This window comes from Somniosus microcephalus, chromosome 1, assembly GCF_052327205.1.
Source record: "Somniosus microcephalus isolate GS21.2 chromosome 1, FLI_Smic_1.0, whole genome shotgun sequence".
Lineage (NCBI taxonomy): Eukaryota > Metazoa > Chordata > Chondrichthyes > Squaliformes > Somniosidae > Somniosus > Somniosus microcephalus.
This window is the reverse complement of record NC_140987.1, coordinates 164,782,185-164,806,699: the sequence shown is the minus strand read 5'-3', so window position 1 is coordinate 164,806,699 and position 24,515 is coordinate 164,782,185. Positions and strand designations below refer to the sequence as shown.

General features: G+C 44.9%; 1 protein-coding gene across 2 annotated transcripts in view; it reads right to left on the bottom strand.

Annotated features, from left to right (window-relative positions):
- trim36 (tripartite motif containing 36) overlaps positions 1–24,515 on the bottom strand; it is a 162,069-nt gene that overhangs the window by 52,024 nt on the left and 85,530 nt on the right. The window contains exons 7-9 of one of the 2 annotated variants that reach the window (XM_085987079.1): positions 9,698–9,951; positions 3,930–3,944; positions 827–948 (exon numbers count right to left, since the gene is read on the bottom strand). In XM_085987079.1, the coding sequence (XP_085843205.1) occupies positions 827–948; positions 3,930–3,944; positions 9,698–9,951 (391 nt within the window). The remainder of the gene's footprint in view (positions 1–826; positions 949–3,929; positions 3,945–9,697; positions 9,952–24,515) is intronic. The other variant, XM_085987080.1, reaches the window with a different exon arrangement.

Sequence of the window (24,515 nt, the reverse complement as noted above, 5' to 3'; positions counted from 1 at the left end):
GCTTCTAAAGGAATTGGATGGTGCATTGGGTAACAGCCTGTCCTTTTTGATCTGGGCTTAAATCTAGCCCAGACCACTGTCCCTCGTTTCCCTTGATGACACCTTTGTGGGGAGGTGAGGGAACACATTCCCACATCACCATCTTTTTTAAGCATAGGTTATGCCCTCCTCTTCTCCCTCCCCTCCACTCCAAATTCTTGAACTGTCCCCGATTCCTCCCGAATTCTTTATACGTAAGTGTCTCAGCCTGTGTATGCTGGTTGCAAGAGTCCTTTATGAAATAAGTTTGAGCAGTCTCAGCCAATTTTTACTGACTGCAGGCCCAAAGCTCAAAACTGTTCACTATTTAAAATAAACTGACAACCTGGTTCAAAGGCCTTAAGGATAGCAGGCATGGGAAATGGGACAAATCATACTCATGCAGAAGAAATGCTCTTCTGAATTTGTGACTGAGATACATTGTTGAAGCAGTGTAGAGGGATCTTTACTCTCCATCTGGTCATGTTATACTTTCTTGACACTGAATGACAAAAGTGAAGTGTTCCATTCCCCAGCACTGACAATCCTCATCCTGATGGGCACACGAAATGTATATATTATTATTATTTTTTTTTTAAACAAAATGATGTTCCCTTCTTTATCGCTGTCATACACCACTGCCTGTCCCAGAGCAGCGGTTAAGTAAGCCGCAGTTCCATTTCATGAAAGTACAGCTACCACAGGCAGGGCTTCTGATGACTGAGTGAGAGCATTCTGAAAACAAATAGAAGTGATTATTTAAGGCCATGGATATTAAGCCAAGTGAGTTTACTGCAGAGACACTCACCATTTGTGAACGACAATTCTTCGAGGAGCTCCTCCTCGCGAGAAACATCCAGAGTGAAATCTGTGAAAGAAGGTTCTGCAGCTGGCTGGAAAGTTTTCAGAGATTCAGTGGCCATTCGGATCCTGAAACACAAATATTGTTCTAATCATCAAGCCTTTTCTTCACATGGACAAAGGGCACAAAAGACAAATGAAAAACAATGCTACTCAAGTCAAAGATGTACCACAAAGTCGATTACAAACAAAGCAACAGAAAGAGCTTTTTTCTTCTCAAATGGTGTCCTAGGGGTTGGCCAATGGTTTTGTTTTGGTTTGAGACAGGAAGCCCAGTGTTGTTACATTTACAATGCATGTTTCGTCCATGTCACAGATACTACCTGGGAGCTATGTTAATACCAAGCATAGAACAATTATATTTTCTTTCAAGTTTCACCACTGCCAGTAACTAAGTAACCGGTGATTAAATAATGGAAAAATAAAGGAATCCCTATTAAAGGAGAAAATGGAAGAACATCTAGAAACCAAAATATAATAATAGTTAGCATGGATTTCAAAAGGGAAAGTCTTGCTTAACCGACTTAATTGAATTTTTTGAAGACGTAAGAGAGTAGACAAGGGTACCGCAGAAGATGTAATTTATCTAGATTTTCAAAAGGCCTTCGATAAGATACCACATAATAGACTAATGAATAAGGTCAGGGAATGCAGAGTCAGGGGACAAGTTGCAGAATGGATAGTTGGCTGGCTTCAAGACAGAAAGCAGAGAGCAGGAGTAAAGGGTAGCTATTCACAGTGGCAGAAGGTGGATAGTGGTGTTCCCCAAGGATCATTGTTGGGACCACTGTTGTTCACAATTTATATTAATGATTTAGACTTTGGAATCAAAAACACAATTTCTAAATTTGCGAACGACACCAAATTGGGGGGTGGGTGGGGGGATAGTCAATACTGAGGAGGACTGCAACAAATTACAAGAAGACATTAATAAACTTGCAGAATGAGCATATAATTGGCAAAAGAAATTCAACACAGATAAATGGAGGTATTACATTTTGGCAAGAAAAATAGGGAGGTCACATTACTTGGAAAATAAGAATTTAAATGGGGTAGAGGAGCAAAGGGGAGTACAAATACACAAATCACTAAAAGTATCGACACAGGTTAACAAGGCCATAAAAAAAGCAAACCAAGCACTTGGGTTTATTTCTAGAGGGATAAAATTGAAAAGTAGGGAAGTTATGCTAAACCTGTATCAAACTGTGGGAAGCTCGCAGTTCGAGGGGAAGGAGGGAGAGCCGGGCATGGAGACCTGAGGCCAGACGGTGAGCGTGAGAAGAAGGACACCATATTGTGGAGCCGGCAACAGGGAGAAGGAGTCCGCGGAAACGGAGCGGCTGATGGACATTGCGTTCCCACTGCCATTGGACGCAATTGAATTGACTTTTACTGAACATGGCGCTGTAGAATAGCGACGTGTCTCTGTGAGCTCCCACAGTCTATTGTGGAAGTGATCGGGGAGTAAAAACATTCCATTGTAGTAATACATATGGCAAATAAAATTGATTTGATTTGATTTGAACCTTGGTTAGACCACACTTAAGTACTGCATACAGTTCTGGTCGCTATGTTGTAAAAAGGATATAGAGGCACTGGAGAGGGTGCAGTGAAGATTTACAAGGATGATACCAGAAATGCGAGGGTATACCTATCAGGAAAGGATGACCAGGCTGGGTCTCTTTTCTCTTGAAAAGAGAAGGATGAGGGGTGACCTAATAGAGGTCTTTAAAATCATGAAAGGTGTTGATAGAGTAGATACAGAAAGAATGTTTTCACTTGTGGGGAAAAGCAAAACTAGAGGCTATCAATATAAGATAGTCACCAAGAAATCAAATAGGGAATTCAGAAGTAACTTCTTTACCCAGAGTGGTGAGAATGTGGAACTCGCTACCACAGGGAGTGGTTGAAGTGAATAGTATAGATGCATTTAATGGGCGGTTAGGTAAGCATAGGAGGGAGAAGGGAATAGAGGGTTATGCTGACAGAGTTAAAGGAGGAAAGATGGGAGGAGGCTCAAGTGGAGCATAAATGCCGGCATAGACTGGTTGGGCCGAATGGCCTGTTTCTGTGCTGTATATCCTATGTAATCCTATGTGCTGGCCCAGTTCTGGGTAGAACTGCTACAAGCCATTTTATTAAAACATCTGCTACTCAAAGAATTGTTCAAAAGTTAACAAAACAAAATGGCAGATGGCACAGCAAGGATCTAATTATTTCTCCCTGTCATGGTGGCTCAGTAGGCCAACACTATGGCTATTTTTAAGAGGTATAAAAGGATATAGATGCTTTAAAAAGGATTCAACTGGACTGTGGATTTAAGGTTAACCCTGAGAATGGCTAAGTAATTGGCTGAAGGCTGCAAAACAATGAGTACTTATTAGCGGAGTTATGTCAGTTTGAGGAAAGTACAGAGTGGGGTTCCCAGGGCTTGGTGCTGGGGCCACTACGGTTTCTAATTTACAAAAGTGACCTGGGTTCAGAATCTCAATGCAAAGTGAACAGATTTGCAGATGATACTAAATTAGGAGGGCGGTGAAATCGGAGGAGGAAGCTCAAAAATTAGGGTGTGTTGGACAAAATACGTATTGTAGGCAGAACAATGGCAGATGAAACTTAATACAGACAGGTGCAAAGTACTGCAGAAAAATCAGCAACACGCATACTCTTTGAATCGTGCTGAAATAGCTGAGGCAACAATGATGAAAAATTAGATGTATGATGTTATTCCTTCATTATTGTCCAATTTAAATATCATATTTGGGCATCACTTCTGCCAGAAAATCCAGCAGACTTCAAAGTGGTGAGGAGTCCAGCAATATGAATCCCCTCCTGACCATATTACCGCCACTACAGCAAGTGATAACCTTGAGGAAAATATTGCCTTTAGTGTTCTTTAAAGTAGGGGATTGATAAGTGGTGGTGGTGGTGGAGGGGGGAATCCATGGTAGGACAATAGACTCTTACTGGAGCAGGCTTGATGAGCAGAATATCCTTTTCTCCTGCTAGATTTTCTTATATTTTAAAAAATAAAGAAAATAAAAACTTACCCTCTCGGAGGACAACTGTATTTGCTCAGCCAAATGAAAGGAAATAAGAGTGGGTGATAGGGGACAGAGGAGAATGCTCACTGTATTTATTAGGCACAGGCATAGCTATTTCTCACTGGTGTGGGAGCAGGAGTGAAGGAGGCCAAAGAGAGGATGGAGACTGGCTCAAGGAGAATGGTCCATGTACAAACCAGGCACAGACAGCAGTTATTGGTGCCTAACAGGATGGATGGTTGCAGTGTGAGTATGATGCATTTGTAGTATTAAAATATTAACCATGCTTTAGGCTGCAAATTAATGCAATTATTCTTAAACTTCCACACTATACATAGAAGTTACAACATGAAAACAGGCCATTTGGCCAACCAGTCTGTGTCAGTGTTTATCCTCCACATGAGTATAAAGATTTGAGAATCTTGAAATGGGACATCTTGTGGAAATTCTTACAAATGTGGCCACTCAGAATGACACAAACATACGTCCCACCTATTTTCAAAAGAATGTTCACCCACATGACTTTCATTCTCTAAAGTGTGTATTTTACATGTTGAATAGATGCAGTTCTCCATCCCCAACGATATAGTTCTTCATTAGATGGTCTGGGATTACAGTAAGAGAGACTCATTTTTATGTTGAGCAGATGTGCTGAAGTTTTAGACTAAAAATTAAGTACAAGAGCCCTGGGGGGAGAAATCCGGTATCGCCCCGTTTGGGGCGCTATTATCGGCCGGACACAAAGTTTAGCGCCTGGCGCTAAGTATCGCCTCCGACTGCAAACGTGGCCTCTATTGCACCTGGAGGTAATTTGAGCGCTAAATCAGGCGCTACACACCTCTCTTAAGGTGCTAATGCTGAGGAGCGAGATGCTAACTCAGAGCTGGCAAAGCTCTTGTGATGTCAGTCAGCAATGGAACACAGACACACTGGTGCCGGCCAGTTCTTAAAGGGGAGGGTCGATCTTGCTCTCCAGCCACACCCTGCTCATTGCAGCCTTGAATCTCATCCTGGAGAGACCTGTACATCAAATCTGCTGGAAAGAACAATGGAGAGGCCCAGGGAAAGAGCTCAGAGTGCAGCCCCCATAGTCTCTTCTAAATCGATGCAAGGAAGGTCAAATCAAAATGAACCTGCAAAGTGCTGCTCAGTACCCAAAACTCCTTCACACGGCGTTGAATCTCTCCAGAAGTCTCTCTCTCTCTCTCAGAATGCGTGGTGCAAAATTGTCGCTGACAAAAAAAGGCAGGAAGCGGTCGCCTTTAAATAGTGCTTCCCCCAGTCCCTTCCCGACTGCAAAATGTTCCCCTTTACCTGTCGTTGCACGCTTGACTGATGTCACGATCTGCGGGCACAGGAGATCATGGCGGTAGTGTTTAGCGCCACCGCAAAATGTCTGGTCAATTTCACGAGCGGCGCAAACATCGCCGCGCTCGGGCGCTAGTTGCTTTGCGCCCCGTTAATCAACTGAATTTTTCCCTCCTGGTGCTGGCAAGATTCTCAGTCTCCTGTCATGCCTGCTGAAATATAACTGCTACCCAGTGAACACCAAGGGGAGAACTATGGGAATTCCACAGAAAATTAGGTTTTACTCTTGCTGTGAGGACAATAAAAAGACATTGATGGTAACTTTCCCCTTCACCACTTGGCCAGTGAACTGACTTCAATGGCGACAAAAATCGGCAGAGTTCTATGTAGTCGGGTAGTCTACTGCATCAGTTTACTGCCCAAGCAGTGAAGGTGAAAATTACTCCCATTATGCATTAACTGTTAACTTTTAGATGTTAAAAGAAATAAAACAGAAGGTGCTTCAACCTTTCTGAAGATTTAAGAAAGGCTTGTCGACAGATGTTATTGTCACAAACTGCTATGCACAATAAACATCAAAGCTTTTGGAGGCACCTGACATCGATAGATTTTTGCTAGACAATGGTTTTAAAGAATATGGAGCTAAGGCAGGTTGGTGGAGTTATGATACATGTCAGCCATGATCTCATTGAATGGCGGTACAGGCTCGAGGGTCTGAATAGCCCATTCCTGTTCCTATGTTCCTAATTATAATATATGACCCTGACCAAAAACATTTTAGTTGACTCTTAACTGCCCTCTGAAGTGGCTTAGCCAGCCACTCAGTTGTCAAAAAGGCAGCTCACCACCACTTTCTCAAGGGCAATTAGGGATGGGAAATAAATACTGGCCTTGCCAATGACACCCACATCCCATGAATGAATAAAAGATAATAGAGCAGGTAGATGGGATCAGGACTACTGCTCATATAAACACCTACACACACTGCTTGGGCTAAACAGCCTGTTTCTGGGTTTGGTTATTCCTATGTAATTCTATGACTAGTGCATGGAATCCTTGGGCCAGATTTTCAGGGTGCCGTGAGGTGGGCTTTTAGGCATGTGGGTGGCAAAAATCCCAAATTCGGGGGTCCCGACACCATCCCGCCTAAAACCCACCTCCACGTAAGTTTCAGAGGAGGCGGGTACCCGCCCCACACTGGGACCCGCCGACCCGAGGCGGGAAGGGATTAGTGCCAATTAACTGCCTGTTAACAGGTAGTTAACAAGTAGCCTAATCCCTATTTTGAGGGGTGTCGTGTGGGATTCCCGATGGCTCCAAACCACGCCAGGTTAGAGCAGGCGGGCGTCGGGTTGAAGGACTTGGAGGGGTCGAGATGTCGGTGTTCAGGTGAGTGATGGGTGCATGAGTGCAAAGGTAAGTGTGTTTGGTGTGTCTAAAGTGTGTAAAGAAGTTTAAATTACCTGTACTTACCTTCACAACCTTTCTTCCTGTAGGCGTCGGGAGTCCAACACTCAGCCGGCACCGAAAGCCGAACGGCTGCGATCTGTCAAAAGTGATAGCCTTCAGCTTTCAGTGCCGGTGACAGTTCTAACTGAGTCTGCATAGAAGGACTCAGGTTAGAAGTCAGTCTGACAGTGTTTGACAGCTTCAAACAGCTGTGAAACACTGATATTTCATCTGTCAAAAACTCTTGACAGATGAAATTTCAGTCTGTGATGCCACCTGTTGCCGGGTGGCCCTTAATTGGCCTGCTGAGCCCGCTGGGCAGGCTCAACAAGGTCAATCAAGGGAAAATCGCGTCGATTGGCCGGACATCGATGGAGGCGGGACAAAAACCCGAAAGTTGTAGTCCCGCCTCCTTCCCGACAGCTTAAGGAAAATCCAGCCCCTTAAGTTTGCACATTGACAAAAGAGGCAGATAGGAAATTAGTTTTAATGTCTCATCTAAAGGACAGCAACTCCAATAATGCAGCACTCCCTCAGCACTGTACTAGTGTCAGCCTTGATTGGGTGCTCAAATCCTTGAGTAAAGCATGAACTCATAATCTTCTAACTCAGAGGTAAATGTACTGCCACTGAGCCAAGCTGTCACCCAATATAGTTGAACAAATATATTCAATAACTTGATGATCCTTATATTTAAAAGTACTACCTCAATTCTAAATTAAAGTTTGATTTTCTTCATTTATGTTTCATGCTCTTTCAAAAAGTAGAATGGATTTGCAATTAAAAATCAAAATGATGTGTAAGTTAACATTTTAAATGATAATTACAGTTTATAGCCATTTATCGGATACAGGTACCTATAATTCTGGTTTTGTTTCTTCTCCAATGCAATTAATGACAATTGATGAATTTAGAGGAACCCATGACTTGACATTCAATGAACTCATTTTAACATTAAGCTTGTTTGCAGATAAGTTTCAGTCTTTGCCTGTTGAATGATTCATGTCTGATGGGGGAGGGAATAAGAGTTCTGCACTCGAACATAAGGTTGTCAGATCCCCGGCTGAAATGTTTCTGTTGTTCTGGTCTCAAGATAAATTTGCCAGGCTCACCTGGTGGTGGCCGCATGCTGCACCTTAGTGCTCTTCGCCCAACGTTGAGCACAGGATAACACTTAGGAACTCAATTGAACTTAGATGTGACTCAGATACGATTGATAAAGTCTTTTTAAGACTGAAACAAAAGCTTTTCCACTTTTTTCCCTCAATGTTTTTGCCCATTTGCTATGTCTTGTAGGGGGGATTTTCCTATGAGGAGAGATTGAGTAGACTAGGCCTATATTCTCTAGAGTTTAGAAGAATGAGAGGTGATCTCATTGAAACATACAATTTTTTTTTTACAGGGCTTGACAGGGTAGATGCAGGGAGGATGTTTCCCCTGGCTGAGGATTCTAGAACCAGGGGTCACAGTCTTGGAATAAAGGGTCGGCCATTTAGGACTGAGATGAGGAGAAATTCCTTCACTCAGAGGGTGGTGAATCTTTTGAATTCTCTACCCCAGAAGGCTGTGGATGCTCAGTCATTGAGTATATTTAAGACAGAGATTGATAGATTTTTGGATATTAAGGGAATCAAGGGACATGGGAATAGTGCAGGAAAGTGGAGTTGAGGGGAAGATCAGCCATGATCTAATTGAATGGCGGAGCAGGCTCGACTGACCGAATGGCCTACTCCTGCTCCTAATTCTTATGTTCTAAGTGGTGAAGTGAGCCTTCAAGTACATGCTCAAAGTACTGTGAGTTTCACTTAGCAGTGATTATAGGCAAAAACTTTTTTACACTAAGCTCTTTGTGTGACAAATCAGACCTGGTCATCAGAGTCAATTGCTTGCTCACCTGCTCTTTTTAGTGGGCTTTTGTATCTGAGAGCACAAGCACATCATGGCTTATAATACAACAGAACTTGCACGGACCATCATTCAGATTTAGTGCTGGATTTTCCACCGCTATCCTGCCTGAAATTGGTCAAAATAGCAGCAGAAAAGGGGATGCAATCAGGCAGTGTTGCCTACCACTGAGTCACTGGCCTGACTTTAATTTCCACTGAGGAGTGGAGCCTGGGTTCCAGGCCCAGTTCCCTCCCATCTACCCCTGTTCCGGCTACTCACCAGGCCTGGCAGGTAAACCATGGTAATTAGGCGCAGGATGGCAGTGGGAATGGCTCCACATGTGTCAGATGGAGAAAGCGGGCTTACGAGAGGCTTCAGCTCCCTTACTTGCTTACTTGGTCAAGGCCTTAGTCTTGGCCAAGGCCTTTGGTCTCTGGGCTCTTTCATTCTTTGGGCCCCTCTTAATGTCTCACCCGCCTCTTCAGAGTTCTCTGTGGAACCACTGGCAGGCTCCCGCTTTCTAGCGAGATTTCCACTGGGAGCCGGCCATGAATAGCTAATGAACCCAACTCAGAAAACAGGGCCGGGGTCATGCAGGGTCAGAGCGGTGGTTGGAAGTCAGGCTCCAAGGCTTCAGGGCAGGACCAGGAAAATCTCGCTCTTAGTATCCACTTTACTAAAAAAAAGGGCATTGTCACTGTATTGGGAGTTTCCTGGCAGGCTCAATCACTGGAAAAACTTTCTCGATTTCCTTATGTTCACTCATCCATACCACTCACCTCTCCTAAATAAGTAGAAGCTCTATTCGTGTATATAAAAATGTTAACTTATTTCTGGAGCTATTTGGTATTCCTTTCTTTCACTTAGATTTTTAAAGGTAAATTAGGCACAAGTTGGTGCAATAGGAACAAGCCATAGGAAATCGGAGTAGTCAGACACAGCTCCTCAAACCATACTCTCCACATGTCGGAAATATCTCAATGAAAAGTGTGCTCTGGGAGATGCCAGGGCTAACCTACATACTTTGCCACTATATTGTGGCTTTATTAAAAGTAAGATTAATATGAACTTTCTAGAGAATATAAGAAATACATTCTGTTGGTGCAGAGGTGCAATTTTTCTGGACCCACCTAATGTGCAGCTGCTTTGCTGTCTGCACGAAGCAGGATTGGTCTGTTTCCTTCAGTACTTCTTGGGCATATCCCACCAGCCCACTATTTTCCAGCATTCCCTGATATTCGTCCATTTGGTATCGTAGTCTCTCCAGTTTTGAGGAATGGCTGTCCTCAATTGACTTGATGAGTTTCATTTTGCGCTGTTCCAGGATGCTGCACAGCCTGTCAATCAAATTAGTTGCTTCTTTTCTTGCCTTTTCTCCATTACTCTGCAAGAAAATTACAAGTGAAAAGACTGTCTTAACTCAACGTTTCACCCAATTCAGCCCATCTACATGTAGGAGCATCTAGTGTAATGTATTCAAACGACTGTACTTGTCAGGGAGTTATATTGATCAGTACCAGGACACAGAATAAAACTTTGCTATATCTGAATTTAAGTTTAAGAACACAAATATTCCCATGATTTGTGCTAGGAGTGTCGTGCTTCTGTACTTGCATATTTCCAATTTTGACAAAGCACACTTTCCACACTAAACTTCCTCAGGTAACCAATGCCTTTTGATTACATCAAATGCTTGCAGTGTAGCTTCCTGCCAGCACTGAACCAGTGCTTGGTGCATGCTTTCCTGACCAATTAACTGAATCATTCAGAAGCTCTTGTCACTGAATTTACAATCACCTCCTACCCTGTCTATTGGTTAACCTGCTATTTCAAAACCGCATTCCAGCTGCATGACTCACTTTAAAAACAAACCAGGGTAGGTTCTCTTATGCTCATCAGTTTATTAACATTGCTTTTCTAAATCTTTTCTGACATATATATTTCCTTATTGGGGGAGAACTTTGTACTCATCCACATGAGGCATATTAGTGCTGGGTGGGTAATTTTAATCTCTCGGCGATAGTGTGAAACAGACAATATTGGATCGGCCGCCCTTTATAACACCCTACCTGATTTTCCTTTCCACTGACTTCAAAGATTTCCACGGCGGTGTTTTGAGCAGCCTCCGGCGGTGTATTTAAGGACCGCTGGTTAGGCCACTCAATAATGTCCCCTGTAAGCTGCGCTTTGTTCTGAGCAGCTTGTTTCTTTTAGTGTGTGGTCCCTTTAAATTTCCGCACAGGTGCAATATTTACAATGGAGAAGCTGGTGAGCGGCCTGCGCGGGACCTTTCCCATTCCCAGCCGTGCAGCTTAGAGGGAGCATTGCTGCTCAACACCTGGTGCAAATGGACGGAGCCTGCATGGCGCACACTCTGCCCATTTGTACCTGAAAAATTGCAATTAGGGTGCTACAACAGACGTAGGGCCCCGATTTACATATTTAAGCAGCCTCAAGCTGGAAACAGGTGGGCAGGCTGCTCGCCCATTTAAAGGCTCACTTGAAGATTGCATCAGGTGGACCTTGGGTGTCAATAGGGTGGCCGAGGTGCCCCTCCCCCCCATCCCAATATTCAATTACCGGCCTTCAGTTTTTCAGGTGAGAAACAGGCGGCCAGTGTTTGAAAATCACCCCCATCATTTTTATTTCGTAAAGGTTTATGATAAGATCATTAAAAACTGACAGATGCAGCATGTTCTTCATCAAGAGAACGGGAGATGGAGGGTGTTCTCTTTTAGCTGAGCCAGGAGTGGGAGAGGGAGTGTGCCTTACAGTGCTGATGTGCTTACTGCTTTACCCATCTTGTGCAGCAAAATAATTAGAATCAGGGAACTAGTTTATTTATTTAAGGCTTATTGGTTTATTTATTGAAGGGTTATTAGTTTGTCAGTTAAATATGAAAGTATCAATCCATATTAATATGCAGCATGCTCCAATCTATCAAGATGATTTAACTAAAGTCAAACCAATGCCTCAAAACTGAGCATCCTATTTTCACAGCTGCAGTGACTCCTTGATCAAAGCAATTTATGGCCAGTTCATATTTGCTTTTAGCTCTTTCAGGCACTTCAAGCCTAAATCATGTTTACTTCACTTCCAAATGAATCAGAAAGGGAGGGATGGACTATATCACATATCTTTAGCCATTTACCATTTAAAAAGTTCCCTCCTGAAAGGGGCTTTGGGGTAGAATTTGAAAAATTAAAACAAAAATCATCCAGCTATTATATTGAAAATGATAATTAAACATCAATGCAAACAGATACAGACCTAGTTGGCCTTGCAGATCTTTGAAGAATAGCTTTGTGTCAGCTTGAAGTAACCATGTCAGTGGGAGGGAGGAAGCGAGCGGGAAAATGATTAAATGCAAGGCAGCTGTTCTTGGCAGGTTTGAGGACAACAACAACAACTGGTATTTATAGCGAGCCTTTAATATAGCAAAGATCCCAAGGCGCTTCACAGGAGTGCTATCAAACAAAATTTGACACCAATCTACATAAGGAGAAATTAGGGAAAATGACCAAAAGCTTGGTCAGAGGTAGGTTTTAAGGATCGTCTTAAAGGAAAGAGAGGCAGAAAAGTTTAGGAAGGAAATTCCAGAGCTTAGGGCCTTGGCAGCTGAAGGCACGGCCGCCAATGGTACAGTGATGAAAATTGGGGATGCTCAAGAGGCCAGAATTGGAGGAGTGCAGATATCTCGGAGGGTTGTAGGGCTGGAGGAGATTAGAGAGATAGGAAGGGGCGAGGCCATGGAGGGATTTGAAAACAAGGATGAGAATTTTAAATTCGAGGTGTTGCTTAACCGGGAGCCAATGTAGGTCAGCGAGCACAGGGGTGATGGGTGAACGGAACTTGATGCAAGTGAGGACACGGGCAGCCGAGTTTTGGATGACCTCAAGTTTATGGAGGGTTGAACATGGGAGGCCAGCCAGGAGTTCATTGGAATAGTCAAGCCTAGAGGTAACAAAGGCATGGATGAGGGTTTCAGCAGCAGATGAGCTAAGACAAAGGCGGATTCAGGCAATGTTACGGAGGTGGAAATAGGCAGTCTTAGTGATGGCGCAGATATGTGGTCGGAAGCTCACTTAGGGTCAAATATGACACAGTCTGGTTTAGCCTCAGATAGTTGTCAGGGAGTGGGATGGAATCGGTGGCTAGGGAACGGAGTTTGTGGGGGGGGGGGCGGGGGGGGTGCTGAAGACAATGGTTTTGGTCTTCCCATAATTAGGTTCAAGAAATTTCTTCTCATCCGGTACTGGTTGTCAGACAAGCAGTGTGACAATTTAGAGACAGTAGGCAGAGCTCTGTGCAAGACACCTTAGAACATATACAAAAGGGACGGATAATTCTAAGTCAAATTGAGTAAGAGCGCGGAAACCACAGGAAAATGAGTTGATTGACAGCATGGTCTCCAATCAGAGCGAAGCACAGAATGGAAAGCTGGGCGACACACAAAATTTAGACTTTTACTGCCCAATTTACATTATTTTTAAATGGATAATCCCCTGAAAAATTGGACTGTCTGGATGAATGGCACAGGTGGCAATCCCAGATGGAACACAGACTTCCAACAATGGAAGCACTGTCACCTCTGAGTCAGAAGATTGTGGGTTTAAGTTCCAGAGACTTGATAACAAAACCCAGGCTGACACTTCAGTGCAGTACTAAGGGAATGCTACACTTTCAAAGGTGTCGTCTTTCGAATGAGACATAATGGCCCAGAAATTCGGGTCTCCACGGGTGAGTACGCACAGGGTACTCACCCGTAGGCCCAATGGAAGTGCCAGTTTCATGCATGCATTGCGCATGCGCGAGAAACCAGAACTTCAGTTCCAGGGTTCAGAGGTCAATCGCGCACGCCGGAGATGCAGCGCGTGCGCATGGAACTTACGTTTTTTTTTGCAGGTTTCTCCGGGAGGGTAAGTCTCCAGGACTTACACATGTAAAAAGTAGGCGCAAGGCCTGCTTTTAACAAGGTAAGTGGTGAATTAATTAAAATTAAAAAAAATTTTCCACAGGTTTATTATTTTTAAATACTTTAAAGAAAGGTACATTTATTTTTAGCCCCGTTAGAAAATGTAATTAATTTTTTCAAAAATTTAAATTATTGTTTAAAATAGTTATTTTATGTAATTTAAAGTTATTTTAAAAATGTGTTTTTTTTTAAATTTATTTGAAGTTTTAGTGATGTTTTGGGGCTTATAGTATTTATAGTTTTGACAGCTCTTCCTGTCAAACTTATGAATGAAGCATTCCCTGCTCCGATTGGCTCTCCATGGCCCACGTGATCCCAGGGGACGCATCGAACTAACTGCGCCCCTGGGATACGCAAGCACTGCGCGCCAGCAGTTGGAGGAGGCCCAGGATCGGAATCCCAAGCGGGCCCACAGCTCAACGGCCGGCACGCTAGGTAAGTGCAGGTCGGAGGCTTGCACCGGCGGGAAGCCTCCGACCCGAATTTCTGGGCCAATAACTGAGGCCCTATCTACCCTCTCAGGTGGTATAAAAGATTCCATGGCACTTATCAAAGAAGAACAGAGAATTCTCCTGGTGTCCTAGCCAAAATTTATTGCTCTACCAACACCACTAAAACAGATTATTTAGTCATTTATTTCATTGCTCTTTGTGGGACCAAATGTATCCAGGTGATTAGGGAGTCAGGACACTACAGAGGTATCAGGTCATAACCTCTGTTGCTGGGCAAACTGTGAACCTCAATATTGGCCTGTGGACTAACTTCACCTCATGTCACATTTTGTAGCTGTATACACACAAAATTAATAGAAGCCTCATTGCATCTGTACCAGAGGTTGTTCCATCTCAGCTCTACTTGAGCTGCCCAGTTATGCTGTTCCTCAAAGCAGTCTGGCACAAACTACAGGCATGAGAAGGGACAGTCTGGCCTGAGTCCTGTGGTCACAAGAACCATGACTGGAGAAGTGAGATTCCTTGCTACATTGAGGGTTTTCCTGTAGAGTTCAATACTAGCTTCATTCTAGAATATTTGGAATGTTAACTCAAAAAGCACAATATAGGAAGGGGGTAAGAGAGTAACTTAGTGCCTCAGTTTATCATATGTAAATCTAAGAGCCTAGAAATTACTCTCATCAGTGCTAGTAGACAAAGCATAACCTTATGATATCCCTCTATGTAGCTTTATTAAGGGTGTTAACCATTTAAGGGGAGTGTTAAGCAATTAAAAAAAATAGGTTAACACCTTCTTTAAAATAGCAGATAGAAGAATGTCATAGGGACATAAGCATTCGTCCTTCAGGTGAGATGTTAAACCGCGGCCCTGTCAGTCATAACGGCACAGAAGGAGGCCATTCGGCCCATCGAGTCTGTGCTGTCTGCTCTCTCAGCTGGACGATAAAGATCCCATGACACTATTTCGAAGAAGAGCAGAGGAGTTCTCCCCAGTGTCCTGGCCAATATTTATCCCTCAATCAACATCACAAAAACAGATTATCTGGTCATTATCACATTGCTGTTTGTGGGAGCTTGCTGTGCACCAATTGGCTGCTGCATTCCTGCATTACAACAGTGACTACACTTCAAAAGTACTTCATTGGCTGTAAAGCACCTTGGGACATACTGAGGTCGTGAAAGGCGCCATATAAATGCAAGTCTTTCTTTCTTTCATTTGTCTGCTAATATTACCACCATCATTTCGAGGCTTATATTTGGCCGTTGCTTTCATATGCCTTCAGTTCATGTTCCAGGATGTATTGAGTTACCAGCCCTATTTTTCTATTGTTAAAAATGATATCAAATTAAACCTGACAATATACAATTCAATTTAAAGAGGAACCATCTTCATGGCAAAATGTGTATCAAACCATTTTTAAGATGCTTGCCAAACATATGATGCAAAAACAAACAGCATTGGGATACATCATTCACTGTCTTACTTGTAACGAAAATGGCACCTGACTCTTCTAACTGGTCTTCCTCTAGAAATAGTGAAAATTTTGACTGAACATTTTTTCTTGCAAACAGGATCCTTTAAATATATTCCTAGCCTAGAAGTGGGACTTTTTACCCTGAACTAAAGGAGTAATTTAACGAACTCATGCTCCTGGTCTGAGGCCTCATTGTCAGAATTGCATGCTGTAAAATTATCCCTTATAAGTCAGCATAAGTAACTCCCCATCCGTTTCAAAGTGGTGTGGTCTTAGGACTGGAAACGGATCGAATCTTCATAGAATTTATACAGCACAGGAGGAGGCCATTGTATTCTGCACCCTTCCAGAGTTAAAGAGGAAATCTCCAGAAAATAATTCAGATCTGGCTTTGTACGGCTAATTAATATGATATTTTGGTGCTTAACTGGTGTTAATTTAAAGTTTACACTAATTAGAAGGCGGCAGGCACGTTGGTCATGGAAGATTAAAGCACAAGGGCTTAGGCTCCATGATAAGAACGTTTTGTCTAAATAGATAATAAAACTTCCTTAGAGAAGAGGAAAGACGGGGATCAGATGGAAGTTCACCTCACGTGACCATGTATAAATCAGATCATAAAGTAATCATCAATCACTGCAAAAAGGGCCCACACCTAATACATGAACTTGTCTGTTCACTCTCCACAGATGCTGCTTGACCTTTACTTAATTTTATAAAATTCGTTTATGGGATGTGGGCGTCGTTGGCAAGGCCAGCATTTATTGCCCATCTCTTATTGCCCTTGAGAAGGTGGTGGTGAGCCGCCTTCTTGAACCGCTGCAGTCCGTGTGGTGAAGGTACTCCCACAGTGCTGTTAGGGAGGGAGTTCCAGGATTTTGACCCAGCGACGATGAAGGATCGGCGATATACTTCTAAATCAGGATGGTGTGTGACTTGGAGGGGAACTTGGAGGTGGTGGTGTTCCCATGCGCCTGTTGCCCTTGTCCTTCTAGGTGGAAGAGTGAAAGGAGTTGGGGGGGGGGGGGTGTCCAATCATGGGTTTGGGAGGTGCTGCCGAAGAAGCCTTGGCGAGTTGCTGCAGTGCATCTTGTAGATGGTACACACTGCAGCCATGGTACGCTGGTGATGGAGGGAGTGAATGTTTAAGGTGGTGGATGGGGTGCCAATCAAGCGGGCTGCTTTGTCCTGGATGGTGTCAAGCTTCTTGAGTGTTGTTGGAGCTGCACTCATCCAGGCAAGTGGAGAGTATTCCATCGCACTCATTTCTTGAGCCTTGTAGATGGTGGAAAGGCTTTGGCGAGTCAGGAGGTGAGACACTCGCCACAGAATACCTAGCTTCTGACCTGCTCTTGTTGCCACAGTATTTATGTGTTAAGTTTCTGGTCAATGGTGACCCCTAGGATATTGATGGTGGGGGATTCGGCGATGGTAATGCTATTGAATGTCAAGGGGCGGTGGTTAGACTCTCGCTTGTTGGAGATAGTCATTGCCTGGCACTTCTGTGGCGCGAATGTTACCTGCCACTTATTAGCCCAAGCCTGAACGTCGTCCAGGTCTTGTTGCATGCAGGCATGGACTGCTTCATTATCTGAGGAGTTGTGAATGGCGCTGAACACTGTGCAGTCATCAGCAAACATCCCCATTTCTGACCTTATGTTGGAGGGAAGGTCATTGATGGAGGGAAGGTCATTGATGAAGCAGCTGAAGATGGTTGGGCTTAGGACACTGCCCTGCTGTGCGTTTCCAGAATTTTCATATTTTTGTGTCAGATTTGCAGCATCTGCAGTTTTTGTTTTGCTTTTTGGTCAATCAAGACTATTTGAATGAAGAGGAATTTACCAATATATGCTTTGGGGTCGATTTTAACTCCCCTTACCTGATTTCTGCCAGGTTTGGGGGGGGGGGGGCAGGCAGCTAAAATGAAACAGGGGAATTATCCCCATTCCTTTCCCAATCAGGCCGACTGCAATTTTAAATCTGCCGTCGTAATTTTTATGACGACGAATCAGGCTATGGACGAGGCTCCTGCTGAAGGCAAACGGGGCCTACTTAACATTCAAAAGTTGCAACCCGGTGACGTCATCAGCACTGCGACATAATATTAACTTCCCGTCAGGGGGAGTCCCGCAGTGTCTGCAGCCCGGCAGTAGAACCACGGTGGGAGGCACAGACTGGCCAAAAGAGGCTAAGGTAAGTTCCCACGCGTCCCCGGCTGTGACAACTGTAGTGTATGTACCCGTCTACCTTTAAGAGAACTATTGTATGTAACCATCCACCTTTAAGAGAACTACTTTAGGTGTTGCACTACTTTGTTGGCTTCTGTATACTGTAATACCGACGGTGACCACACCGGTATATAAGTGCTGTGTCAGGATTTATTGGGCAGATTCGCCCTGACCTTCGAATAGTAAAGTCCTGTTTTAAGTTACTCTGGTAGTCTGTGTATTAATTAACTAAACAACCCACAGACTTTACAGTGGCGACGAGTCCGATCGTACCCTGCGGCAACAATACTTCCGAAGCAGTTAACGAGCGTCGAGAAGAGGCAACCGCCCTCGTCATTCTGCTGGGAGAAAACTCGAGTCTGCAGAGCTGGAAAGGAGGAAGAATTCAGAGACAAAGACTTCCATCAGCAACAGGCACTGACTGTCCCTTCTGCCACGGTGAGGAGTGAGCCGATCAGCACGAGAAGCAAGCCGGCCACGGTGACTGTGAGTAAGGGAAAAGTAAAAAGAATAACCGGAGGATAAGGGCGGTGCACTCGACCACGGTCGAGGGGGAAAGGAGCCGGACAGAAGTCGGGCCCAGAGGCACTGAGGCTGGGGCAGCGTGGAGCAAGGAAGCCGCGGTACAGACAGGCTGGGGACGCAACGGCGTCGTGAGACAGCTAGACCGCGACCAGCGAAAAAGGCCGGGCAGCGACCGAAGCCACGAAGCGCTGCGACCGGGAGCGTAGGCGCGGGAAGATATAAAAACTCAGCCGCAGCCGGGGAGGGAAGCACCGGACTGCGAGAGGGCTGGGAGGCGCGATTGGGAGCCGAGCGAGCGGGAGAGGCAGAGCCGACCAAGGGAGACTGAGCGAGAGCCAGTCCAGCGGCTGAAACTGTTCATCAACGGGGTGTACCCAGCGCCGGTAGAGCCGAGTGAGCGGGAGAGAGACAGAGCCCGAGCAAGGGGAACTGAGCGAGAGCCAGCCCAGCGGCTGAAACTGTTCGCCGTCAACGGGGTGTACCCAGCGCCGGTTGCCCTGCCGAGAAAAGGGAAAGCACTGAAGCCGACGCGCAGGCTGTGAACCTGAAAGCCAGCGGCCGTCGCCCGTGGGGAAAGTGTACCCCTCCCGCCAGGGGAAGAAATGCGGGAAGCCGCCATTAGGCGGAGAAGAAGACAGAAGCGGGGAACCGCCACTGAAGTGAGCGGGGAGAGAAGATAAGCGCAGGAAACCGCCATTTTCGCGGGAACCGCCATCTTGAAGAAAAAAAAAGAAAGAAAATTTAAAGAAATAATCCGTGGTGTTATCAGGAAGAGAGGAAGATGCCTAAGCGTGGTAACATCAATGATTTTAATTCCGAGGTAGAAGACTGTATGTGGAACGCATTGAGATCTATGGTGAGGCCAATAAAATAGAAGAAGATGACAAAGCTATAACCTTGCTAAACTCGATGGGCGCGAAGACATACGGGCTCTTGAAGCATCTACTAGCACCAGCTAAACCGGCGGATCAGACTTTCGATGATATTGTTGCTGTCCTGAAGGATCATTTTAACCCCGCACCACTGATGTTAGTGGAACGATCCAAATTTTACGCGAGAACGCAACGTTAAGAGGAAAGCAACGCGGAGTACCTGATTGAACTGCGTAGGCTAGCGAAACACTGTCAGTTTAGGGAAAATCTGGCAGAGGCACTCAGAGACAAATTCGTGTGCGGAATGTCGAAGGAAGAAACACAAAAACGACTGCTCGAAGAGAACGATCTTACACTTGAGAAGGCTGTCCTTATTGCTGCATCGAACGAAGCCGCAGCGAAAGGAACGGCGGAAATGCAGCTAAAGGCAGCGGCACTCAGGGTGCAGCAAATTACTTCGGGTACAACGAAATGCTATCGTTGTGGGAAGACAACACACGACCAGAACCAATGCTGGTTTAAAAACCAGGAATGTAGGAAATGTGGCAAGCTCGGTCAGGAAAGAAGACCAACAATAATGAGTCACCACAAAAGAGGCACAGAAAGGTACATGAGGTGACTAGGAAGAGTCCGGAAGAACAGAATTCGGACTCACACTCCAACTGCAAGGAACTGGATAGTCTGAGAATTCACAATGTGAGTAATGAAGCTGATCGACAAGCTATCTGGATCACACTACAGATTGCAAAAGTCCAAGTGAAAATGGAAGTGGACACCGGATTGGCGTTGACGGTCATGAATAAGCATGTTTATAAAAAGTTATTCAAGCATATTCCCCTACGGGATACGGAACTAGTATTGCAGACATACACGGGGCACAAAGTATACCCCATCGGAAAGATAGAAGTCAAGGTGAGATACAAGGACAAAGATCACCAAAGGATGGACCTGTATGTGTTGCCTGAGGGAGGTCCACCACTTCTGGGATGGGAGTGGATCAGGAAAATAAAGATAGACTGGCATTCACTAAACACCATGACGGTAGATTCCGGAAAGGAAGATGTCAAACCTGAATGGTTGTCCAGAATATTGGACGAAGCTAAAGAGGTATTCCAGCAAGGACTGGGAACACTGCGAGGAATTAAAGCAAAGGTTAAGATTGCAGAACATGCAAGCCCAAAATTTTTCAAAGCCAGATCGGTACCTTACGCGATACGACCTGCTGTGGAGGCAGAACTGGAAGAACTTGAACGATCAGGGGTACTGTCAAAAGTGGACTGGAGTGAGTGGGCCACGCCCATTGTTCCCGTCATGAAGTCTTCACCAAGTAACAAGCCAGGGGGACCGGGGAAGGTCCGCATCTGCGGAGACTTCAAGATCACAGTGAATCCGGTGCTTCACACGGTACAATACCCGCTTCCGCGGATTGAAGATATCTTTGCTTCGTTGGCTGGAGGGAAACACTTCACCAAGATAGACCTGGCACAGGCATACTTACAAATGGAAGTCGAGGAAGAGTCGCGTCAGTACCTCACCATCAACACACACAGAGGCTTGTATCGTTATAATAGACTGGTTTTTGGGGTAGCTTCGGCTCCAGCAATTTGGCAGAGGGCCATGGAGCAGGTATTACAAGGAATTCCAAGCACGCAGTGTTACTTAGACGATATCCTGATTACTGGAGAAGACGAGGAAGAACACCTCACAAATTTGAAACTGGTGCTCACGAGGTTGAAGGAATATGGCCTTCGAGATAATCGCAAGAAATGTGAGTTCTTCCAAAAACGGATCTCGTACTGCGGTCATGTCATTGACCGAGAGGGGCTGCACAAGTCACCTGACAAGATAGAAGCTGTCGTGAAGGCCCCCGCTCCGGAAAACGTATCACAGTTAAGATCATTCTTGGGGTTGATTAATTATTATCACAAGTTTCTGCCGAATCTATCCACGGTGCTGCATCCGCTGAATGCTCTGTTGCGGAAAGAAGTACCATGGAAGTGGAGTGAGGAATGTAAAAAGGCCTTTCGCAGAAGCAAGGCATTGATTACCTCTGAAGAAGTGTTGGCTCATTTCAACCCAACGTTACCTCTTTGTCTAGCTTGTGATGCTTCCCCCTATGGAATTGGAGCAGTACTTTCACACAAGTTACCAAATGGCTCGGAAAGGCCAGTGGCATTCGCGTCCCGATCATTGACCTCCGTGGAGCAAAATTATGCTCAAATAGATAGGGAGGCCCTCAGCCTTGTGTCATTACCTGCAGGGCAAGAAGTTCACATTACTGACAGACCACCAGCCGTTGGTGTCCATATTCAACCCTAACAAGGCCGTTTCCACCATGACAGCGCAAAGGTTACAGAGGTGGTCCGTGTTACTTGGGGCACACCAATATGACATCGAATACAAAAGGTCCAAACAGCATGGAAATGCTGATGGGTTATCGCGCTTGCCATTGCCGATAGTAGAAGAAGCGACTACAGTGGACCCGGTAGAGATGTTCCACTCATCCATAGTGGAATGTCTACCAGTAACAAATTCGATGATCGAAAACGAAACAAGAAATGACCCGACTCTCTCACGAGTCTATGATTTAACGGTGGAGGGATGGCCAGCACAGGGCGAACCAACGCTGCCAGCATTTTCGCAGAGAAAAAAACAGCTGTCAGTGTGTCGAGGAACCCTGATGTGTGGATCTAGAGTGGTGATTCCACCCAAACTTCAACAGAAGGTGTTAAAGGAGCTGCACGAGGGACATCTGGGTGGAGTGAAAATGAAGAACCTAGCAAGAGCGTTTGTGTGGTGGCCAGGCATTGATGGGGACATCAAAGAAATCACTAAGAGCTGTCTAGGATGCCAGAAGGTCCAAAACGCGCCACCACAGGCTCCTCTGCATCCATGGGAGTGGCCCTCATCTCCTTGGCAAAGGGTACACATCAACTTTGCTGGTCCATTTATGGACTCAATGTTTCTAATAGCGGTGGATGCACACTCCAAGTGGCCGGAGGTAATAAAGATGTCCACCACCACCACGGAAAAAACCATCACAGTGTTAAGGACCATGTTTGCTAGGAATGGGCTGCCGGAACAGATCTGTTCTGATAATGGACCGCAATTTGTGTCCGAAGAATTCAAGAAATTCTTAAAGAGCAATGGGGTTAAGCACTACATACCATCCCGCCTCCAATGGATTGGCTGAAAGGTTTGTCCAGACCTTCAAGAAGGCCATAAAGGCCATGGGTAATGAAGCCATTAACTTACAACATAAGGTGGATAGCTTCTTGTTGGCGTACAGGAATGCAACACATGCGGTCACAAATCAAACTCCCGCCATGATGTTTTTTAATAGACGACTAAGATGCCGGCTGGATTTGCTTAAGCCAAACGTCAGAAGGGACGTAGAGAACCGGCAATTCCAGGGCATGAATGAAAGGCCAACTAGATCTTTTCAGATAGGTCAACAAGTTTTGGCCCGGGACTACTGTACTGAGAAATGGCAGCCTGGAACTATTGGAAAAAGGCTAGGGCTGTTGATGTATACGGTGGACATTGGGGACAGTATAATAAGGCGCCATGTTGACCAGATCATAGGGTCAGCCACAAATGGCCAACCTACTCCACCACCTTACACGGTTAATGTTGAGACAGAGATACCCAGAACACCTACCTCCGATCTGGTAATACTGGAATCAGATGAACCTGACACTGTCCTTCAAGCCGAATCGACCTTGCCAGAAGCACCTACTACCCCGCTGGGAGTTACGACACCACCGAGGCGTTATCCGGACAGAGTCCGGCAACCTCCAGAGAGACTGAATCTGTGAACTGTCTTGCATAAAGTTGTATATATGTTATAATGTATGTTTAATGGGGAATCAGTATGTTGTAAGCTAAAAAGGGAGGATTGTAGTGTATGTACCCGTCTACCTTTAAGAGAACTATTGTATGTAACCGTCCACCTTTAAGAGAACTACTTTAGGTGTTGCACTGCTTTGTTGGCTTCTGTATACTGTAATACCGACGGTGACCACACCGGTATATAAGTGCTGTGTCAGGATTTATTGGGCAGATTCGCCCTGACCTTCGAATAGTAAAGTCCTGTTTTAAGTTACTCTGGTAGTCTGTGTATTAATTAACTAAACAACCCACAGACTTTACAACAACCTGCTGCAAAATTTCCACTCCCGCCTGCTGGTCAGGCAGTAAATCTGGCTGGATGACAGGTGGGACTCTGAGAACTTTTATTTAAATGAGGCCCTGCCGTTAAGATTGGCAGGGCCTCCGTGTTCCAGGGCTCTCTGGGTGTGCCACCCGCTTAGCGGCTCCCACATAGCGCTCCCGCCCTCCTTTTAAAATCGAGCCACAGTGTCCTTGATGTTTTTAATACAGCAGAGGGCAAAGTTCACTGAGCTAATCTGAAACATCAGATGGTGGCCAGATCTAACATTTACATAGAGAGAGATGATACCAGTATAGCACTATTAATGTGTTAACTGGACAGCACAGCACTGTGGACAAGCTAAACTGGACAGTCTACAACCATTGGCATACTCTACTGGATTATACAATACCCTGGACATGTCGCTGGGACAGTACAACACTGCAGGCAAGCTTGACTGTATTTCTAACATTGGACTCCCATATGGATTGCTGGAGTTAATTTCCCACCTTTGACAGATATTCATATGCTTAATAGATGGGTTTCACCACTTCTGAATTAGACCATTAGATGCTTTGTTCATTGGTATTATAGCATTTGATCCCAGAATAAGAAAAAACAGGCAGCAGGAGTTAAACCCAAGTGAAAGATATTTCTTATCTGCCAACAACAGAATGACGGGGCAAGCGTGGTGGCCAGACTATCGTGTGCTGCACACTAAAGAAAAAACCATAGCTGTAACTACAAAACTAAAAATACTAGGGGGAATCACTGCCTTGCTTCTTACTCCAATTACAGGTTTACATCAGTGCCCTCAGCGTTGTTCCTTTATATTTAATCCTTAATTGGACCATAACCAGACCAATGTGCACAGTATGTTCCGTGTCCTATAATTCAGTTACAGACAGGTGTTGCTGAATCAGCTGGTAGATTTACTTTAAATTAGAATAGGACAAAAAATCCATTTATGAGCAAGACAAAGGGTTCATGTCCCACAATAACAAAAGGCAGAATCTAATGACCGTCAGAGACACTGACACAAATTGCTTCTGTTTTAGTTCAGGCCATTCATTCAGTTTGAACTTTGCACAATTCACAATAGTATCATTGTTTAGATAAAATAATTCATCCACTTCTATTAGTTTTGAGAAAAGTAAGGCTAACAAGATGCAAATCTCTGCATTTTTACACTAAAGTGGTGAAAAGTCACTAATTTCATTTACCTCTCCCCCCGCCACCGCCCCGCCCCCCCCCCCCCCCCACCCCAC